Here is a 23,454-nt window from a genome sequence, read left to right on the forward strand (position 1 = left end):
TTTGCCGTTGCACAGGCAACATCTCCACGGAGATGGTTAAGAGTTTTTTTGGTGTTTAAATGTAGTTTTTATTCTTCTATCAAGTGTTTGTTATTTTAAAATAGTGCTGGTATGTACTATTTACTCTGAAACAGAAAAGGATGAAGATTTCTGTTTGTAAGAGGAAGATGATTTTAGCAGACAGTAACTAAAATCGATTGCTGTTTCCACACAGGACTGTTGAGATGAAGTAACTTCAGTTGGGGGAAACAGTTAGCAGACTTTTCTGCTTAAGGTATGACTAGCCATATTTCTAACAAGACCATGTAATGCTAGAAGGCTGTCATTTCCCCTCATGGGGACCGGTAAGCCATTTTCTTAGTCACACATAAAAGAATAAAGGGCTTAAAAAAGGGCTTAAAAACTGGTAGACATTTTTATGGGCTAAAACGATTGCTTTGTTGGGGCATATTATGCAGATTCTAGCTAATAATTGGCATTATAATCTTGGGGAACATTTAAAAAACGGCAGGCACTGTGTTGGACACCTTGTTTAGTCTGGGGGCCTTTCTAGTTATAGACTGAGCCTCATTTTCGCGCCATTACTGCGCAGTTGTTTTTGGAGAGCAAGGCATGCAGATGCATGTGTGAGGATCTAAGAATCACTAAAAAAGCTTCTAGAAGGCGTCATTTGGTATCATATTCCCCTCTGGGCTTGGTTGGGTCTCAGCAAAGCATATAGCTGGGACTGTATAGGGGTTAAATTTAAAAACGGCTCCGGTTCCGTTATTTTAAGGGTTAAAGCTTTGAAATTTGGTGTGCAATACTTTTAATGCCTTAAGACACTGTGGTGAAATTTTGGTAATTTTTGAACAATTCCTTCTTACTTTTTCACATATTCAGTAATAAAGTGTTTTCAGTTTGAAATTTAAAGAGACAGTAACGGTTTTATTTTAAAACGTTTTTTGTGCTTTATTGACAAGTTTAAGCCTGTTTAACATGTCTGTACCATCAGATAAGCTATGTTCTATATGTATGAAAGCCAATGTGTCTCCCCATTTAAATTTATGTGATAATTGTGCCATAGTGTCCAAACAAAGTAAGGACAGTAATGCCACAGATAATGATATTGCCCAAGATGATTCCTCAAATGAGGGGAGTAAACATGATACTACATCATCCCCTACTGTGTCTACACCAGTTATGCCCACACAGGAGGCCCCTAGTACATCTAGTGCGCCAATACTTATTACCATGCAACAATTAACGGCTGTTATGGATAACTCCATAGCAAATCATTTATCCAAAATGCCTACTTATCAGAGAAAGCGCGATTGCTCTGTTTTAAACACTGAAGAGCAAGAGGGTGCTGATGATAACTGTTCTGACATACCCTCACACCAATCTCAAGGGGCCATGAGGGAGGTTTTGTCTGATGGAGAAATCTCAGATTCAGGAAAAATATCTCATCAAGCTGAACCTGATGTTGTGACATTTAAATTTAAATTAGAACATTTCCGCGCACTGCTTAAGGAGGTGTTATCTACTCTGGATGATTGTGACAATTTGGTCATTCCAGAGAAATTATGTAAGATGGACAAGTTCCTAGAGGTTCCGGTGCCCCCCGACGCTTTTCCTATACCCAAGCGGGTGGCGGACATAGTAAATAAAGAGTGGGAAAAGCCCGGCATACCTTTTGTTCCCCCCCCCCCCCTATATTTAAGAAATGATTTCCTATAGTCGACCCCAGAAAGGACTTATGGCAGACAGTCCCCAAGGTCGAGGGGGCGGTTTCTACTCTAAACAAACGCACTACTATTCCTATCGAAGATAGTTGTGCTTTCAAAGATCCTATGGATAAAAAATTAGAGGGTTTGCTTAAAAAGATTTTTGTACAGCAAGGTTACCTTCTACAACCAATTTCATGCATTGTTCCTGTCACTACGGCAGCGTGTTTCTGGTTCGAGGAACTAGAAAAGTCGCTCAGTAAAGAATCTTCGTATGAGGAGGTTATGGACAGAGTTCAAGCACTTAAATTGGCTAACTCTTTTGTTTTAGATGCCGCTTTGCAATTAGCTAGATTAGCGGCGAAAAATTCAGGGTTTGCTATCGTGGCGCACAGAGCGCTTTGGCTAAAGTCTTGGTCAGCGGATGTGTCTTCCAAGACAAAATTGCTTAACATTCCTTTCAAAGGTAAAACATTATTTGGACCAGATTTGAAAGAGATTATTTCAGACATCACTGGGGGAAAGGGCCACGCCCTCCCACAGGATAGGTCTTTTAAGGCTAAAAAACATAATTTATGCTTACCTGATAAATTTATTTCTCTTGTAGTGTATCCAGTCCACGGATCATCCATTACTTATGGGATATTAACTCCTCCCCAACAGGAAGTGCAAGAGGATTCACCCAGCAGAGCTGCTATATAGCTCCTCCCCTAACTGCCATTACCAGTCATTCGACCGAAAACATGCAGAGAAAGGAAAACCATAGGGTACAGTGGTGACTGTAGTTTAATGGAAAAATTACCTGCCTTAAAGTGACAGGGCGGGCCGTGGACTGGATACACTACAAGAGAAATAAATTTATCAGGTAAGCATAAATTATGTTTTCTCTTGTTAAGTGTATCCAGTCCACGGATCATCCATTACTTATGGGATACCGATACCAATACCAAAGCTAAAGTACACGGATGACGGGAGGGACAGGCAGGCTCTTTATACGGAAGGAACCACTGCCTGAAGAACCTTTCTCCCAAAAACAGCCTCCGAAGAAGCAAAAGTGTCAAATTTGTAAAATTTGGAAAAAGTATGAAGAGAAGACCAAGTTGCAGCCTTGCAAATCTGTTCAACAGAAGCCTCATTCTTAAAGGCCCAAGTGGAAGCCACAGCTCTAGTAGAATGTGCTGTAATTCTTTCAGGAGGCTGCTGTCCAGCAGTCTCATAGGCTAACCGTATTATGCTACGAAGCCAAAAGGAGAGAGAGGTAGCCGAAGCTTTTTGACCTCTCCTCTGACCAGAATAAACGACAAACAGGGAAGACGTTTGTCGAAAATCCTTAGTTGCCTGTAGATAAAATTTCAGGGCACGGACTACATCTAGATTGTGTAGCAGACGTTCCTTTTTCGAAGAAGGATTAGGACACAAAGATGTAACCACAATCTCTTGATTGATATTCCTGTTAGTGACCACCTTAGGTAGGAACCCAGGTTTAGTACGCAGAACTACCTTGTCTGAATGAAAAATCAGATAAGGAGAATCACAATGTAAGGCAGATAACTCAGAGACTCTTCGAGCCGAGGAAATCGCCATTAAAAACAGAACTTTCCAAGATAACAACTTGATATCAATGGAATGAAGGGGTTCAAACGGAACCCCCTGTAAAACATTAAGAACTAAGTTCAAACTCCATGTTGGAGCAACAGTTTTAAACACAGGCTTGATCCTAGCTAAAGCCTGACAAAAAGCTTGAACGTCCGGAACTTCTGACAGACGTTTGTGTAAAAGAATGGACAGAGCTGAAATCTGTCCCTTTAAGGAACTAGCGGATAAACCCTTTTCTAAACCTTCTTGTAGAAAAGACAATATCCTCGGAATCCTAACCTTACTCCATGAGTAACTCTTGGATTCGCACCAATATAAGTATTTGCGCCATATCTTATGGTAAATCTTTCTGGTAACAGGCTTCCTAGCCTGTATTAAGGTATCAATAACTGACTCAGAAAAACCACGTTTTGATAAAATCAAGCGTTCAATTTCCAAGCAGTCAGCTTCAGAGAAATTAGATTTTGATGTTTGAAGGGACCCTGGATCAGAAGGTCCTGTTTCAGAGGTAGCAACCAAGGTGGACAGGATGACATGTCCACTAGATCTGCATACCAAGTCCTGCGTGGCCATGCAGGCGCTATTAGAATCACTGATGCTCTCTCCTGTTTGATTCTGGCAATCAATCGAGGAAGCATCGGGAAGGGTGGAAACACATAAGCCATCCCGAAGGTCCAAGGTGCTGTCAAAGCATCTATCAGAACCGCTCCCGGATCCCTGGATCTGGACCCGTAACGAGGAAGCTTGGCGTTCTGTCGAGACGCCATGAGATCTATCTCTGGTTTGCCCCAACGTCGAAGTATTTGGGCAAAGACCTCCGGATGAAGTTCCCACTCCCCCGGATGAAAAGTCTGACGACTTAAGAAATCCGCCTCCCAGTTCTCCACTCCCGGGATGTGGATTGCTGACAGGTGGCAAGAGTGGGACTCTGCCCAGCGAATTATCTTTGATACTTCCATCATTGCTAGGGAGCTTCTTGTCCCTCCCTGATGGTTGATGTAAGCTACAGTCGTGATGTTGTCCGACTGAAACCTGATGAACCCCCGAGTTGTTAACTGGGGCCAAGCCAGAAGGGCATTGAGAACTGCTCTCAATTCCAGAATGTTTATTGGTAGGAGACTGTCCTCCTGATTCCATTGTCCCTGAGCTTTCAGAGAATTCCAGACAGCGCCCCAACCTAGTAGGCTGGCGTCTGTTGTTACAATTGTCCAGTCCGGCCTGCTGAATGGCATCCCCCTGGACAGATGTGGCCGAGAAAGCCACCATAGAAGAGAATTTCTGGTCTCTTGATCCAGATTCAGAGTAGGGGACAAGTCTGAGTAATCCCCATTCCACTGACTTAGCATGCACAATTGCAGCGGTCTGAGATGTAGACGTCCAAAGGGTACTATGTCCATTGCTGCTACCATTAAGCCGATCACCTCCATGCATTGAGCTACTGACGGGTGTTGAATGGAATGAAGGACACGGCATGCATTTTGAAGCTTTGTTAACCTGTCTTCTGTCAGGTAAATCTTCATTTCTACAGAATCTATAAGAGTCCCCAAGAAGGGAACTCTTGTGAGTGGAAAGAGAGAACTCTTCTTTTCGTTCACCTTCCATCCATGCGACCTTAGAAATGCCAGTACTAACTCTGTATGAGACTTGGCAGTTTGAAAGCTTGAAGCTTGTATCAGAATGTCGTCTAGGTACGGAGCTACCGCAATTCCTCGCGGTCTTAGTACCGCCAGAAGAGCACCCAGAACCTTTGTGAAGATTCTCGGAGCCGTAGCCAATCCGAATGGAAGAGCTACAAACTGGTAATGCCTGTCTAGAAAGGCAAACCTTAGATACCGGTAATGATCTTTGTGAATCGGTATGTGAAGGTAAGCATCCTTTAAATCCACTGTCCAATTGTCCGAATAGTTTCCATTTTGAACGATGGAACTCTTAGGAATTTGTTTAGGATCTTTAAATCCAAGATTGGCCTGAAAGTTCCCTCTTTTTTGGGAACCACAAACAGATTTGAGTAAAACCCTTGTCCTTGTTCCGACCGCGGAACCGGATGGATCACTCCCATTAATAAAAGATCTTGTACGCAGCGTAGAAATGCCTCTTTCTTTATTTGGTTTGTTGACAACCTTGACAGATGAAATCTCCCTCTTGGGGGAGAGAATTTGAAGTCTAGAAGGTATCCCTGAGATATGATCTCTAACGCCCAGGGATCCTGGACATCTCTTGCCCAAGCCTGGGCGAAGAGAGAAAGTCTGCCCCCCACTAGATCCGTTCCCGGATCGGGGGCCCTCGATTCATGCTGTCTTAGGGGCAGCAGCAGGTTTCCTGGCCTGCTTGCCCTTGTTCCAGGACTGGTTAGGTCTCCAGCCTTGTCTGTAGCGAGCAACAGCTCCTTCCTGTTTTGGTGCAGAGGAAGTTGATGCTGCTCCTGCTTTGAAATTACGAAAGGAACGAAAATTAGACTGTCTAGCCTTAGGTTTGGCTCTGTCTTGAGGCAGGGCATGGCCTTTACCTCCTGTAATGTCAGCGATAATTTCTTTCAACCCGGGCCCGAATAAGGTCTGCCCTTTGAAAGGTATATTAAGCAATTTAGATTTAGAAGTAACGTCAGCTGACCAGGATTTTAGCCACAGTGCTCTGCGTGCCTGAATGGCGAATCCGGAATTCTTAGCCGTAAGTTTAGTTAAATGTACTACGGCATCTGAAATAAATGAGTTAGCTAACTTAAGGGCTTTAAGCTTGTGTGTAATCTCATCTAATGGAGCTGATTCAAGTGTCTCTTCCAGAGACTCAAACCAAAAAGCTGCTGCAGCCGTGACAGGCGCAATGCATGCAAGAGGTTGCAATATAAAACCTTGTTGAACAAACATTTTCTTAAGGTAACCCTCTAACTTTTTATCCATTGGATCTGAAAAGGCACAGCTATCCTCCACCGGGATAGTGGTACGCTTAGCTAAAGTAGAAACTGCTCCCTCCACCTTAGGGACCGTTTGCCATAAGTCCCGTGTGGTGGCGTCTATTGGAAACATCTTTCTAAATATCGGAGGGGGTGAGAACGGCACACCGGGTCTATCCCACTCCTTAGTAACAATTTCAGTAAGTCTCTTAGGTATAGGAAAAACGTCAGTACTCGCCGGTACCGCAAAATATTTATCCAACCTACACATTTTCTCTGGTATTGCAACTGTGTTACAATCATTCAGAGCCGCTAACACCTCCCCTAGTAATACACGGAGGTTTTCCAGCTTAAAATTTAAAATTTGAAATATCTGAATCCAGTTTGTTTGGATCAGAACCGTCACCCGCAGAATGAAGCTCTCCGTCCTCATGTTCTGCAAATTGTGACGCAGTGTCTGACATGGCCCTAATATTATCAGCGCACTCTGTTCTCACCCCAGAGTGATCACGCTTACCTCTTAGTTCTGGTAATTTAGCCAAAACTTCAGTCATAACAGTAGCCATATCCTGTAATGTGATTTGTAATGGCCGCCCAGATGTACTCGGCGCTACAATATCACGCACCTCCCGAGCGGGAGATGCAGGTACTGACACGTGAGGCGAGTTAGTCGGCATAACTCTCCCCTCGTTGTTTGGTGAAATATGTTCAATTTGTACAGATTGACTTTTATTTAAAGTAGCATCAATACAGTTAGTACATAAATTTCTATTGGGCTCCACTTTGGCTTTAGCACATATAGCACAGATATCTTCCTCTGAATCAGACATGTTTAACACACTAGCAAATAAACTAGCAACTTGGAAATACTTTTCAAGTAATTTACTATAATATGAAAACGTACTGTGCCTATAAGAAGCACAGAAAAAGTTATGACAGTTGAAAATTAATAAACTGAAAAGTTATAGCATCAAATCTTTGTAAAAAAACACAATTTTAGCAAAGGATTGCTCCCATTAGCAAAGGATAACTAACCCTGATAGCAGAAAAAAAAAAACAAATACAGAAATAAACGTTTTTTTATCACAGTCAACTACAATCTCACAGCTCTGCTGTGAGTGATTACCTCCCTCAAAACAAGTTTTGAAGACCCCTGAGTTCTGTAGAGATGAACCGGATCATGCAGGGAAGACAATAAACTTCTGACTGAATTTTTTGATGCGTAGCAAAAGCACCAAAAAAGGCCCCTCCCCCTCACACATAACAGTGAGAGAGATCAGTAAACTGTCATAAATTAAATAAAACGACTGCCAAGTGGAAAAAAATAGTGCCCAAAACATTTTTTCACCCAGTACCTCAGAAAATTAAACGATTTTACATGCCAGCAAAAAACGTTTAACATTAATAAATTGAGTGTTATTAAAAAGCCTGTTGCTAGTCCCTGCAAATTAGGCTAAAGTTTTATGCATACAGTATAATTCCAGTGAAATGCCATTCCCCAGAATACTGAAGTGTAAAATATACATACATGACAGCCTGATACCAGTTGCTGCTACTGCATTTAAGGCTGAGTTTACATTATATCGGTATGGCAGAATTTTCTCATCAATTCCATTGTCAGAAAATAATAAGCTGCTACATACCTCTTTGCAGATTAATCTGCCCGCTGTCCCCTGATCTGAAGTTTACCTCTCCTCAGATGGCCGAGAAACAGCAATATGATCTTAACTACTCCGGCTAAAATCATAGAAAAACTCAGGTAGATTCTTCTTCAAATTCTACCAGAGAAGGAATAACACACTCCGGTGCTATTATAAAATAACAAACTTTTGATTGAAGGTATGAAACTAAGTATAATCACCACAGTCCTCTCACACATCCTATCTATTCTTTGGGTGCAAGAGAATGACTGGTAATGGCAGTTAGGGGAGGAGCTATATAGCAGCTCTGCTGGGTGAATCCTCTTGCACTTCCTGTTGGGGAGGAGTTAATATCCCATAAGTAATGGATGATCCGTGGACTGGATACACTTAACAAGAGAAATAAGCCTAATTTTCGTCCCTTTCGCAGAAACGGACCAGCCTCTAATTCTGCATCCTCTAAGCAAGAGGGTAATACTTCACAACCCAAACCAGTCTGGAAACCAATGCAAGGCTGGAACAAGGGTAAGCAGGCCAAGAAGCCTACCACTGCTACCAAAACAGCATGAAGGGATAGCCCCCGATCCGGGACCGGATCTAGTGGGGGGCAGACTCTCTCTCTTTGCTCAGGCTTGGGCAAGAGATGTTCAGGATCCTTGGGCGCTAGAAATAGTTTCTCAAGGTTATCTCCTGGAATTCAAGAAACTACCCCCAAGGGGAAGGTTCCACAGGTCTCACTTATCTTCAAACCAAATAAAGAGACAGGCATTCTTACATTGTGTAGAAGACCTGTTAAAGATGGGAGTGATACATCCAGTTCCAATAAGAGAACAAGGAATGGGATTTTATTCCAATCTGTTCATAGTTCCCAAAAAAGAGGGAACATTCAGACCAATTTTGGATCTGAAGATCCTAAACAAATTTCTCAGGGTACCATCGTTCAAAATGGAAACTATTCGAACTATCCTACCCACCATCCAGGAAAGTCAATTTATGACTACCGTGGATTTAAAGGATGCGTACCTACATATTCCTATCCACAAGGAACATCATTAGTTCCTAAGGTTCGCTTTTCTGGACAAGCATTACCAGTTTGTGGCACTTCCATTCGGATTAGCCACTGCTCCAAGGATTTTCACAAAGGTACTAGGGTCCCTTCTAGCGGTTCTAAGACCAAGGGGCATTGCAGTAGTACCTTACTTGGACGACATCCTAATTCAAGCGTCGTCCCTGTCAAAAGCAAGGGCTCATACGGACATCGTCCTAGCCTTTCTCAGATCTCACGGATGGAAGGTGAACAAAGAAAAAAGTTCTCTGTCCCCGTCAACCAGAGTTCCCTTCTTGGGAACAATAATAGATTCCTTAGAAATGAGGATTTTTCTGACAGAGGTCAGAAAATCAAAACTTCTAAGCTCTTGTCAAGTACTTCATTCTGTTCCTCGTCCTTCCATAGCGCAGTGCATGGAAGTAATAGGATTGATGGTTGCAACAATGGACATAGTTCCTTTTGCACGAATTCATCTAAGACCATTACAACTGTGCATGCTCAGACAGTGGAATGGGGATTATACAGACTTGTCTCCGATGATTCAAGTAGATCAAAAGACCAGAGATTCACTCCGTTGGTGGCTGACCCTGGACAATCTGTCACAGGGAATGAGCTTCCGCAGACCAGAGTGGGTCATTGTCACGACCGACGCCAGTCTAGTGGGCTGGGGCGCGGTCTGGGAATCCCTGAAATCTCAGGGTCTATGGTCTCGGGAAGAGTCTCTTCTCCCGATAAACATTCTGGAACTGAGAGCGATATTCAATGCTCTCAGAGCTTGGCCTCAACTAGCAAAGGCCAAATTCATAAGGTTTCAATCAGACAACATGACGACCGTTGCATATATCAATCATCAGGGGGGAACAAGGAGTTCCCTGGCGATGAAAGAAGTGACCAAGATAATTCAATGGGCGGAGGATCACTCCTGCCACTTGTCTGCGATCCACATCCCAGGAGTGGAAAATTGGGAAGCGGATTTTCTGAGTCGTCAGACATTCCATCCGGGGGAGTGGGAACTCCATCCGGAAATCTTTGCCCAAATAACTCAATTATGGGGCATTCCAGACATGGATCTGATGGCGTCTCATCAGAACTTCAAGGTTCCTTGCTACGGGTCCAGATCCAGGGATCCCAAGGCGACTCTAGTAGATGCACTAGTAGCACCTTGGACCTTCAACCTAGCTTATGTATTCCCACCGTTTCCTCTCATTCCCAGGCTGGTAGCCAGGATCAATCAGGAGAGGGCCTCTGTGATCTTGATAGCTCCTGCGTGGCCACGCAGGACTTGGTATGCAGACCTGGTGAATATGTCATCGGCTCCACCATGGAAGCTACCTTTGAGACAGGACCTTCTTGTTCAGGGTCCATTCGAACATCCGAATCTGGTTTCCCTCCAACTGACGGCTTGGAGATTGAACGCTTGATTTTATCAAAGCGTGGGTTTTCAGATTCTGTAATAGATACTCTGATTCAGGCTAGAAAGCCTGTAAATAGAAAAATTTACCATAAAATATGGAAAAAATATATCTGTTGGTGTGAATCCAAAGGATTCCCATGGAACAAGATACAAATTCCTAAGATTCTATCCTTTCTACAAGAAGGTTTGGAGAAAGGATTATCTGCAAGTTCTCTGAAGGGACAGATCTCTGCTTTATCTGTTTTACTTCACAAAAGACTGGCAGCCGTGCCAGATGTTCAAGCATTTGTTCAGGCTCTGGTTAGGATCAAGCCTGTTTACAGACCTTTGACTCCTCCCTGGAGTCTAAATCTAGTTCTTTCAGTTATTCAAGGGGTTCCGTTTGAACCTTTACATTCCATAGATATTAAGTTACTATCTTGGAAAGTTTTGTTTTTAGTGGCAATTTCTTCTGCTAGAAGAGTTTCAGAGTTATCTGCTCTGCAGTGTTCTCCGCCCTATCTGGTGTTCCATGCAGATAAGGTGGTTTTGCGTACTAAGCCTGGTTTTCTTCCGAAAGTTGTTTCTAACAAAAATATTAACCAGGAGATAGTTGTACCTTCTTTGTGTCCGAATCCAGTTTCAAAGAAGGAACGTTTGTTACACAATTTGGATGTAGTCCGTGCTCTAAAATTCTATTTAGAGGCTACTAAAGATTTCAGACAAACATCTTCCTTGTTTGTTGTTTATTCTGGTAAAAGGAGAGGTCAAAAAGCGACTTCTACCTCTCTTTCCTTTTGGCTTAAAAGCATTATCCGATTGGCTTATGAGACTGCCGGACGGCAGCCTCCCGAAAGAATTACAGCTCACTCCACTAGGGCTGTGGCTTCCACATGGGCCTTCAAGAACGAGGCTTCTGTTGACCAGATATGTAAGGCAGCGACTTGGTCTTCACTGCACACTTTTGCCAAATTTTACAAATTTGATACTTTTGCTTCTTCGGAGGCTATTTTTGGGAGAAAGGTTTTGCAAGCTGTGGTTCCTTCCGTTTAGGTGACCTGATTTGCTCCCTCCCTTCATCTGTGTCCTAAAGCTTTGGTATTGGTTCCCACAAGTAAGGATGATGCCGTGGACCGGACACACCAATGTTGGAGAAAACAGAATTTATGCTTACCTGATAAATTACTTTCTCCAACGGTGTGTCCGGTCCACGGCCCGCCCTGGTTTTTTTAATCAGGTCTGATGAATTATTTTCTCTAACTACAGTCACCACGGTATCATATGGTTTCTCCTATATATATTTCCTCCTGTCCGTCGGTCGAATGACTGGGGTGGGCGGAGCATGGGAGGGATCATGTGACCAGCTTTGCTGGGACTCTTTGCCATTTCCTGTTGGGGAAGAGAATATCCCACAAGTAAGGATGACGCCGTGGACCGGACACACCGTTGGAGAAAGTAATTTATCAGGTAAGCATAAATTCTGTTTTTTCTTCAAATAAGGATATTTAAAAAACGAAGCAAAATAAATAATGGAAGTAAATTGTAATGTTGTTTAAATTACTATTCTCTTTCTGAATCATGAAAGAAAGATTTTGGGTTTAGTGGCCCTTTAATAATATTTAATTTATTTCGTTAGATTAAAATTATATTTAAGTTAGGGGGGTGTTAGGGTTAGACTTAGCTTTAGGGGTTAATACATTTATTAGAGTAGCGGCGAGGTCCAGTCGGCAGATTAGGGGTTAATACTTGAAGTTAGGTGTTGGCGATGTTAGGGAGGGCAGATTAGGGGTTAATACTATTTATTATACGGTTTGCAAGGCGGGAGTGCGGCGGTTTAGGGGTTAATACATTTATTATAGTGGCGGCGATATCCGGTCGGCAGATTAGGGGTTAATAAGTGTAGGTAGGTAGTGGCGACATTGGGGGGGGCAGATTAGGGGTTAATAAATATAATATAGGGGTCGGCGGTGTTAGGGGCAGCAGATTAGGGGTACATAGGTATAATGTAGGTTGCGGCAGTGTACGGAGCGGCAGATTAGGGGTTAATTGTGTAATACAGGGGTCAGCGATAGCGGGGGCGGCAGATTAGAGGTTAATAAGTGTAAGGTTAGGGGTGTTTAGACTCGGGGTACATGTTAGAGTGTTAGGTGCAGACTTAGAAAGTGTTTCCCCATAGGAAATAATGGGGCTGCGTTAGGAGCTGAACGCTGCTTTTTTGCAGGTGTTAGGTTTTTTTTCAGCCCAAACTGCCCCATTGTTTCCTATTGGGGAATCGTGCACGAGCACGTTTTTCCAACTAGCCGCTACCGTAAGCAATGCTGGTATTGAGAGTTGAAGTGGCGGTAAATATGCCTCTACGCTCCCTTTTTGGAGCCTAACGCAGCCCTTCAGAGAACTCTCAATACCAGCGTTGTTTAAAAGGTGCGGGGGGGAAAAAAAGGAGCGTTAGCTACGCGGGTCGTTACCGACAAAACTCTAAATCTAGCCGTATGTGTCTGCCTCCTATGGCAACTAGCTACTTCCCCCATTTATCTATTTCTATGAATTAATTCAGCAAAAACTCAAGTAGCTATATATATATATATATGGGTGTAAAGTTTGTAACACTGATTATTTATGTGTCTCACCTTTCATGACCGCTTCAGCATCACTATTCTGCAGCTCTTCATACAGTACATCCTCAGCCCTCACAGGAGCTTCCAAAATCTTCTCATAAGTCTCACTCTCTTCCAATTCTGCTCTGGGTGGAAGATCTGGAACAGCTTCATACTCTTCATCTATTTCATTGTTGGGTGATGGAATGGCTTCATACTCTGCTTCATCCGTAAAGATCTCAGATGGGGGAGGTTGAAACTGCTCCTCAACAATAAAGCATTTGGGGGGTACCACAGGTGGAGCTTCATGTTCTTGATCTAAAGTAATCTGTTAGTGACAGTATTAGGTGGCAAATAAATACAAAGGTAGTTAAATAGGAAGCAAGGCATTTCTAGCACATATATGATAGATACACAATGTTATGCGGGTGCAACCAATATGTATGTGCTTTCCATACTGTAGTATTTATTCTTTACTAATAGGGATACTACCATAGCTGCCCTCTTGAATAGGAAAAATCTCTACAAGTCAAATGTGTTCAACACAGGAGTAATTATATTATAAATGATGTGACAAGACCAATCTCGCCAATGTGCATTGGAGGAGCCTGGTTGCCCACCTGCTGCCTTTAGACTATGGCCCCATGTTGAAACGCTTGCTTTTCCCCTGCAAAGACACGAAAGCCGGGTCATTCAGTACGTGCCCTATTTGAACAGTGATACCCCAGATAGCTATGCCATGTAGCCCATTTGTATAACGAAAGACTTTGGCTCCATGGCAATTGATCTGTATTTCTCTGCCTGTGATAATTATATCAACCATTATGTAAGGTAACTGCATCAACCATTGTGTAAGGTAATTGTATCAACCATTGTGTAAGGTAATTGTATCAACCATTGTGTAAGGTAATTGTATCAACCATTGTGTAGGGTAATTGCATCACCCATTGTGTAAGGTAACTGCATCAACCATTGTGTAAGGTAATTGTATCACAGGCAGAGGGGATGATTTTGTGTGGGAGTGTCTGAGAGTATTGTATGTCTTTATTGGCTCTTTTACAAAACCCTGTGGGTGGTACTAATATGTAAAAATGTGTATATAAGAACAATAAACCCACAGCTCTGGCTGATATCTGTTTGACCCTCACCATGGAGCTTTGACTCATGCTTGGGGGGAGGGAGAGGGGAAATTTACTGTATGCTGTGCCTCTGAAAGGGAAGATCTACTAAACGGCGGTTTAGCCCTTTTATGCTTGGGGGTGCCGTTACAAATGATTTCCCCAAATAATCAGGTGCTAATACAGAAAGTGTCCCTGTTCCTGCTTATATTAGGCCTTATACATATATTGTGTAGCTCTAGCTGATAAACAGCAATGGTAAGATCCCTTTGTAATTGTTCTGCAATAGAATATGGAAATGGACCGGTAATGGCAAATGAAATTTAACAGCAATAAACGCAAGATTACACATTCTGAAAAAAAAAGCTAAATAATGCTCATTGTCAGACAATAGCCCTGGACAAATAAGATATAGTAAAGTTTAGAAAGAGGAATGGGTGACACTAAAGATTATTTCTCCTTTTTATAGAAACTTCCTGCTCATCTGGTGTGGACTGTGTGACGTACAGTTTTGGGTACATTTTTTTAAACAGATATTGCAGAACAAAAATATTGCAGGTCTACAAGTTAATAAGGAGGATAAAATGATATAAGCAATACGGAGAGTTTAGCAAAGTTGTTTTAGTCTAGAAAATGAGAGGTGGCATTTTGTCTTAAAACAGAATGAATAGTTAAAACTGCTAGTGTATTGTTTATATAACTGTTAGCTCAACTGTCAGGTTTTTATTAGAATAAAACCTAAATTTATGCTTACCGGATAAATTCATTTCTTTAATAAAGGTGAGAATCCACAAGCCATGAATGTGTGAGTATTCCCCTAATGACCACTAGAAGGAGGCAAATAACACCCCAACATACCAAGGTTTTTATCCCTCCCACTCTGAATCCTAAGTCATACATGTAGCCAAGAAGATGACGGAAACACAATGGCAGAAACCATAAAGCAAAACAAGTAGCACCGCTGCCTTCTGAACAAAAAATGAACTTATCACTTAAATTTAGTTTTCATTTATCAGATGGTGAGAGTCCATCATATTTGGGAAAGTATACCAAGCAGTGAAGTCTACAAGATCCTAACGAAAAAGAAGGGACAGAAAGCAGGATGATACTAATCCGGCAATACAACCCACAGTACTGTCCTGTCAAAAGGAGACCCAAAACAGGCTCACACATCACAAGGAAAAAGCACCAAACAAGTGTGTAAAGATAACACAACACAGGCTCACACATCACAAGGATAAAGCACCAAACAAGTGTGTAAAGAAGACACAACACAGACTCACACATCACAAGGATAAAGCACCAAACAAGTGTGTAAAGCTGACACAGCACAGGCTCGCACATCACAAGGAAAAAGCACCAAACAAGTGTGTAAAGCTGACACAACACAAGCTCACACATCACAAGGATAAAGCACTAAACAAGTGTGTAAAGCTGACACAACACAGGCTCACACATCACAAGGATAAAGCACTAAACAAGTGTGTAAAGCTGACACAACACAGGCTCACACATCACAAGGATAAAGCACCAAACAAGTGTGTAAAGCTGACACAGCACAGGCTCGCACATCACAAGGATAAAGCACTAAACAAGTGTGTAAAGCTGACACAGCACAGGCTCGCACATCACAAGGAAAAAGCACCAAACAAGTGTGTAAAGCTGACACAACACAGGCTCACACATCACAAGGATAAAGCACTAAACAAGTGTGTAAAGCTGACACAACACAGGCTCACACATCACAAGGATAAAGTACTAAACAAGTGTGTAAAGCTGACACAACACAGACTCACACATCACAAGGAAAAAGCACCAAACAAGTGTGTAAAGCTGACACAACACAGGCTCACACATCACAAGGATAAAGCACTAAACAAGTGTGTAAATCTGACACAACACAGGCTCACACATCACAAGGAAAAAGCACCAAACAAGTGTGTAAAGCTGACACAACACAGACTCACACATCGCAAGGATAAAGCACCAAACAAGTGTGTAAAGAAGACACAACACAGACTCACACATCACAAGGATAAAGCACTAAACAAGTGTGTAAAGCTGACACAACACAGGCTCACGCATCACAAGGATAAAGCACTAAACAAGTGTGTAAAGCTGACACAACACAGGCTCACACATCACAAGGATAAAGCACCAAACAAGTGTGTAAAGCTCACACAACACAAGGATAAAGCACCAAACAAGTGTGTAAAGCTGACACAACACAAGGATAAAGCACTAAACAAGTGTGTAAAGCTGACACAACACAGGCTCACACATCACAAGGAAAAAGCACCAAACAATAGTGTAAAGAAGACACAACACAGACTCACACATCACAAGGATAAAGCACCAAACAAGTGTGTAAAGATAACACAACACAGGCTCACACATCACAAGGATTAAGCACCAAACAAGTGTGTAAAGATAACACAACGCAGGCTCACACATCACAAGGATAAAGCACCAAACAAGTGTGTAAAGATAACACAACACAGGCTCACACATCACAAGGATAAAGCACCAAACAAGTGTGTAAAGATAACACAACACAGGCTCACACATCACAAGGATTAAGCACCAAACAAGTGTGTAAAGATAAAACAACACAGGCTCACACATCACAAGGATTAAGCACCAAACAAGTTTGTAAAGATAACACAACACAGGCTCACACATCACAAGGATTAAGCACCAAACAAGTGTGTAAAGATAACACAACACAGGCTCACACATCACAAGGATAAAGCACCAAACAAGTGTGTAAAGCTGACACAACACAGACTCACACATCACAAGGATAAAGCACTAAACAAGTGTGTAAAGATAACACAACACAGGCTCACACATCACAAGGATAAAGCACTAAACAAGTGTGTAAAGCTGACACAACACAGGCTCACACATCACAAGGATAAAGCACTAAACAAGTGTGTAAAGCTGACACAACACAGGCTCACACATCACAAGGATTAAGCACCAAACAAGTGTGTAAAGATAACACAACACAGGCTCACACATCACAAGGATAAAGCACCAAACAAGTGTGTAAAGATAACACAACACAGGCTCACACATCACAAGGATAAAGCACCAAACAAGTGTGTAAAGATAACACAACACAGGCTCACACATCACAAGGATTAAGCACCAAACAAGTGTGTAAAGATAAAACAACACAGGCTCACACATCACAAGGATTAAGCACCAAACAAGTGTGTAAAGATAACACAACACAGGCTCACACATCACAAGGATTAAGCACCAAACAAGTGTGTAAAGATAACACAACACAGGCTCACACATCACAAGGATAAAGCACCAAACAAGTGTGTAAAGCTGACACAACACAGACTCACACATCACAAGGATAAAGCACTAAACAAGTGTGTAAAGATAACACAACACAGGCTCACACATCACAAGGATAAAGCACTAAACAAGTGTGTAAAGCTGACACAACACAGGCTCACACATCACAAGGATAAAGCACTAAACAAGTGTGTAAAGCTGACACAACACAGGCTCACACATCACAAGGATAAAGCACCAAACAAGTGTGTAAAGCTGACACAACACAGGCTCACACATCACAAGGATAAAGCACCAAACAAGTGTGTAAAGCTGACACAACACAGGCTCACACATCACAAGGATAAAGCACTAAACAAGTGTGTAAAGCTGACACAACACAAGCTCACACATCACAAGGATAAAGCACTAAACAAGTGTGTAAAGCTGACACAACACAGGCTCACACATCACAAGGATAAAGCACTAAACAAGTGTGTAAAGCTGACACAACACAGGCTCACACATCACAAGGAAAAAGCACTAAACAAGTGTGTAAAGCTGACACAACACAAGCTCACACATCACAAGGATAAAGCACTAAACAAGTGTGTAAAGCTGACACAACACAGGCTCACACATCACAAGGATAAAGCACCAAACAAGTGTGTAAAGAAGACACAACACAGACTCACACATCACAAGGATAAAGCACTAAACAAGTGTGTAAAGAAGACACAACACAGGCTCACACATCACAAGGATAAAGCACCAAACAAGTGTGTAAAGCTGACACAACACAGGTTCACACATCACAAGGATAAAGCACTAAACAAGTGTGTAAAGCTGACACAACACAAACTCACACATCACAAGGATAAAGCACTAAACAAGTGTGTAAAGCTGACACAACACAGGCTCACACATCACAAGGATAAAGCACTAAACAAGTGTGTAAAGCTGACACAACACAAGCTCACACATCACAAGGATAAAGCACTAAACAAGTGTGTAAAGCTGACACAACACAGGCTCACACATCACAAGGATAAAGCACTAAACAAGTGTGTAAAGCTGACACAACACAGGCTCACACATCACAAGGATAAAGCACTAAACAAGTGTGTAAAGCTGACACAACACAAGCTCACACATCACAAGGATAAAGCACTAAACAAGTGTGTAAAGCTGACACAACACAGGCTCACACATCACAAGGATAAAGCACTAAACAAGTGTGTAAAGCTGACACAACACAAGCTCACACATCACAAGGATAAAGTACTAAACAAGTGTGTAAAGATAACACAACACAGGCTCACACATCACAAGGATAAAGCACTAAACAAGTGTGTAAAGCTGACACAACACAGGCTCACACATCACAAGGAAAAAGCACTAAACAAGTGTGTAAAGCTGACACAACACAGGCTCACACATCACAAGGATAAAGCACTAAACAAGTGTGTAAAGCTGACACAACACAGACTCACACATCACAAGGATAAAGCACCAAACAAGTGTGTAAAGAAGACACAACACAGACTCACACATCACAAGGATAAAGCACTAAACAAGTGTGTAAAGCTGACACAACACAGGCTCACACATAACAAGGATAAAGCACTAAACAAGTGTGTAAAGCTGACACAACACAAGGATAAAGCACTAAACAAGTGTGTAAAGCTGACACAACACAGGCTCACACATCACAAGGATAAAGCACTAAACAAGTGTGTAAAGCTGACACAACACAAGGATAAAGCACTAAACAAGTGTGTAAAGCTGACACAACACAGGCTCACACATCACAAGGATAAAGCACCAAACAAGTGTGTAAAGCTAACACAACACAGGCTCACACATCACAAGGATAAAGCACCAAACAAGTGTGTAAAGCTGACACAACACAGCTCACACATCACAAGGATAAAGCACTAAACAAGTGTGTAAAGATAACACAACACAGGCTCACACATCACAAGGATAAAGCACTAAACAAGTGTGTAAAGCTGACACAACACAGGCTCACACATCACAAGGATAAAGCACTAAACAAGTGTGTAAAGCTGACACAACACAGGCTCACACATCACAAGGATTAAGCACTAAACAAGTGTGTAAAGATAACACAACACAGGCTCACACATCACAAGGATAAAGCACCAAACAAGTGTGTAAAGATACACAACACAGGCTCACACATCACAAGGATAAAGCACCAAACAAGTGTGTAAAGATAACACAACACAGGCTCACACATCACAAGGATTAAGCACCAAACAAGTGTGTAAAGATAAAACAACACAGGCTCACACATCACAAGGATAAAGCACCAAACAAGTGTGTAAAGATAACACAACACAGGCTCACACATCACAAGGATTAAGCACCAAACAAGTGTGTAAAGATAACACAACACAGGCTCACACATCACAAGGATAAAGCACCAAACAAGTGTGTAAAGCTGACACAACACAAGCTCACACATCACAAGGATAAAGCACTAAACAAGTGTGTAAAGATAACACAACACAGGCTCACACATCACAAGGATAAAGCACTAAACAAGTGTGTAAAGCTGACACAACACAGGCTCACACATCACAAGGATAAAGCACTAAACAAGTGTGTAAAGCTGACACAACACAGGCTCACACATCACAAGGATAAAGCACCAAACAAGTGTGTAAAGCTGACACAACACAGGCTCACACATCACAAGGATAAAGCACCAAACAAGTGTGTAAAGCTGACACAACACAGGCTCACACATCACAAGGATAAAGCACTAAACAAGTGTGTAAAGCTGACACAACACAAGCTCACACATCACAAGGATAAAGCACTAAACAAGTGTGTAAAGCTGACACAACACAGGCTCACACATCACAAGGATAAAGCACTAAACAAGTGTGTAAAGCTGACACAACACAGGCTCACACATCACAAGGATAAAGCACTAAACAAGTGTGTAAAGCTGACACAACACAAGCTCACACATCACAAGGATAAAGCACTAAACAAGTGTGTAAAGCTGACACAACACAGGCTCACACATCACAAGGATAAAGCACCAAACAAGTGTGTAAAGCAGACACAACACAGACTCACACATCACAAGGATAAAGCACTAAACAAGTGTGTAAAGCTGACACAACACAGGCTCACACATCACAAGGATAAAGCACCAAACAAGTGTGTAAAGCTGACACAACACAGGCTCACACATCACAAGGATAAAGCACTAAACAAGTGTGTAAAGCTGACACAACACAAGCTCACACATCACAAGGATAAAGCACTAAACAAGTGTGTAAAGCTGACACAACACAAGCTCACACATCACAAGGATAAAGCACTAAACAAGTGTGTAAAGCTGACACAACACAAGCTCACACATCACAAGGATAAAGCACTAAACAAGTGTGTAAAGCTGACACAACACAGGCTCACACATCACAAGGATAAAGCACTAAACAAGTGTGTAAAGCTGACACAACACAGGCTCACACATCACAAGGATAAAGCACTAAACAAGTGTGTAAAGCTGACACAACACAAGCTCACACATCACAAGGATAAAGCACTAAACAAGTGTGTAAAGCTGACACAACACAGGCTCACACATCACAAGGATAAAGCACTAAACAAGTGTGTAAAGCTGACACAACACAAGCTCACACATCACAAGGATAAAGTACTAAACAAGTGTGTAAAGATAACACAACACAGGCTCACACATCACAAGGATAAAGCACTAAACAAGTGTGTAAAGCTGACACAACACAGGCTCACACATCACAAGGATAAAGCACTAAACAAGTGTGTAAAGCTGACACAACACAGGCTCACACATCACAAGGATAAAGCACTAAACAAGTGTGTAAAGCTGACACAACACAGACTCACACATCACAAGGATAAAGCACCAAACAAGTGTGTAAAGAAGACACAACACAGACTCACACATCACAAGGATAAAGCACTAAACAAGTGTGTAAAGCTGACACAACACAGGCTCACACATAACAAGGATAAAGCACTAAACAAGTGTGTAAAGCTGACACAACACAGGCTCACACATCACAAGGATAAAGCACTAAACAAGTGTGTAAAGCTGACACAACACAGGCTCACACATCACAAGGATAAAGCACTAAACAAGTGTGTAAAGCTGACACAACACAGGCTCACACATCACAAGGATAAAGCACTAAACAAGTGTGTAAAGCTGACACAACACAGGCTCACACATCACAAGGATAAAGCACCAAACAAGTGTGTAAAGCTGACACAACACAGGCTCACACATCACAAGGATAAAGCACTAAACAAGTGTGTAAAGCTGACACAACACAGGCTCACACATCACAAGGATAAAGCACTAAACAAGTGTGTAAAGCTGACACAACACAGGCTCACACATCACAAGGATAAAGCACTAAACAAGTGTGTAAAGTTGACACAACACAAGCTCACACATCACAAGGATAAAGCACCAAACAAGTGTGTAAAGCTGACACAACACAAGCTCACACATCACAAGGATAAAGTACTAAACAAGTGTGTAAAGCTGACACAACACAGGCTCACACATCACAAGGATAAAGCACTAAACAAGTGTGTAAAGCTGACACAACACAAGCTCACACATCACAAGGATAAAGCACTAAACAAGTGTGTAAAGCTGACACAACACAGGCTCACACATAACAAGGATAAAGCACCAAACAAGTGTGTAAAGCTGACACAACACAAGCTCACACATCACAAGGATAAAGCACCAAACAAGTGTGTAAAGCTGACACAACACAAGCTCACACATCACAAGGATAAAGCACTAAACAAGTGTGTAAAGCTGACACAACACAGGCTCACACATCACAAGGATAAAGCACTAAACAAGTGTGTAAAGCTGACACAACACAAGCTCACACATCACAAGGATAAAGCACTAAACAAGTGTGTAAAGCTGACACAACACAGGCTCACACATCACAAGGATAAAGCACTAAACAAGTGTGTAAAGCTGACACAACACAGGCTCACACATCACAAGGATAAAGCACTAAACAAGTGTGTAAAGCTGACACAACACAGGCTCACACATCACAAGGATAAAGCACTAAACAAGTGTGTAAAGCTGACAACACAGGCTCACACATAACAAGGATAAAGCACCAAACAAGTGTGTAAAGCTGACACAACACAGGCTCACACATCACAAGGATAAAGTACTAAACAAGTGTGTAAAGCTGACACAACACAGGCTCACACATAACAAGGATAAAGCACTAAACAAGTGTGTAAAGCTGACACAACACAGGCTCACACATCACAAGGATAAAGCACTAAACAAGTGTGTAAAGATAACACAACACAAGCTCACACATCACAAGAATAAAGCACTAAACAAGTGTGTAAAGCTGACACAACACAGGCTCACACATCACAAGGATAAAGCACCAAACAAGTGTGTAAAGCTGACACAACACAAGCTCACACATCACAAGGATAAAGCACTAAACAAGTGTGTAAAGCTGACACAACACAGGCTCACACATCACAAGGATAAAGCACCAAACAAGTGTGTAAAGCTGACACAACACAAGCTCACACATCACAAGGATAAAGCACTAAACAAGTGTGTAAAGCTGACACAACACAGACTCACACATCACAAGGATAAAGCACTAAACAAGTGTGTAAAGCTGACACAACACAGGCTCACACATCACAAGGATAAAGCACTAAACAAGTGTGTAAAGCTGACACAACACAGGCTCACACATCACAAGGATAAAGCACCAAACAAGTGTGTAAAGCTGACACAACACAAGCTCACACATCACAAGGATAAAGCACTAAACAAGTGTGTAAAGCTGACACAACACAAGCTCACACATCACAAGGATAAAGCACTAAACAAGTGTGTAAAACTGACACAACACAGGCTCACACATCACAAGGATAAAGTACTAAACAAGTGTGTAAAGCTGACACAACACAAGCTCACACATCACAAGGATAAAGCACTAAACAAGTGTGTAAAGCTGACACAACACAAGCTCACACATCACAAGGATAAAGCACTAAACAAGTGTGTAAAGCTGACACAACACAGGCTCACACATCACAAGGATAAAGCACCAAACAAGTGTGTAAAGCTGAC

At 42.0% G+C, this 23,454-nt stretch overlaps 1 protein-coding gene across 1 annotated transcript in view; it reads right to left on the reverse strand.

Annotated features, from left to right (window-relative positions):
• LOC128662504 (hematopoietic lineage cell-specific protein-like) overlaps positions 1 to 23,454 on the reverse strand; it is a 783,082-nt gene that overhangs the window by 79,803 nt on the left and 679,825 nt on the right. Inside the window, 1 exon segment of the mRNA XM_053716283.1 lies at positions 12,901 to 13,195. Within this exon segment, the coding sequence (XP_053572258.1) occupies positions 12,901 to 13,195 (295 nt within the window).

This window comes from Bombina bombina, chromosome 6, assembly GCF_027579735.1.
Source record: "Bombina bombina isolate aBomBom1 chromosome 6, aBomBom1.pri, whole genome shotgun sequence".
Classification (NCBI taxonomy): Eukaryota; Metazoa; Chordata; class Amphibia; order Anura; family Bombinatoridae; genus Bombina; species Bombina bombina.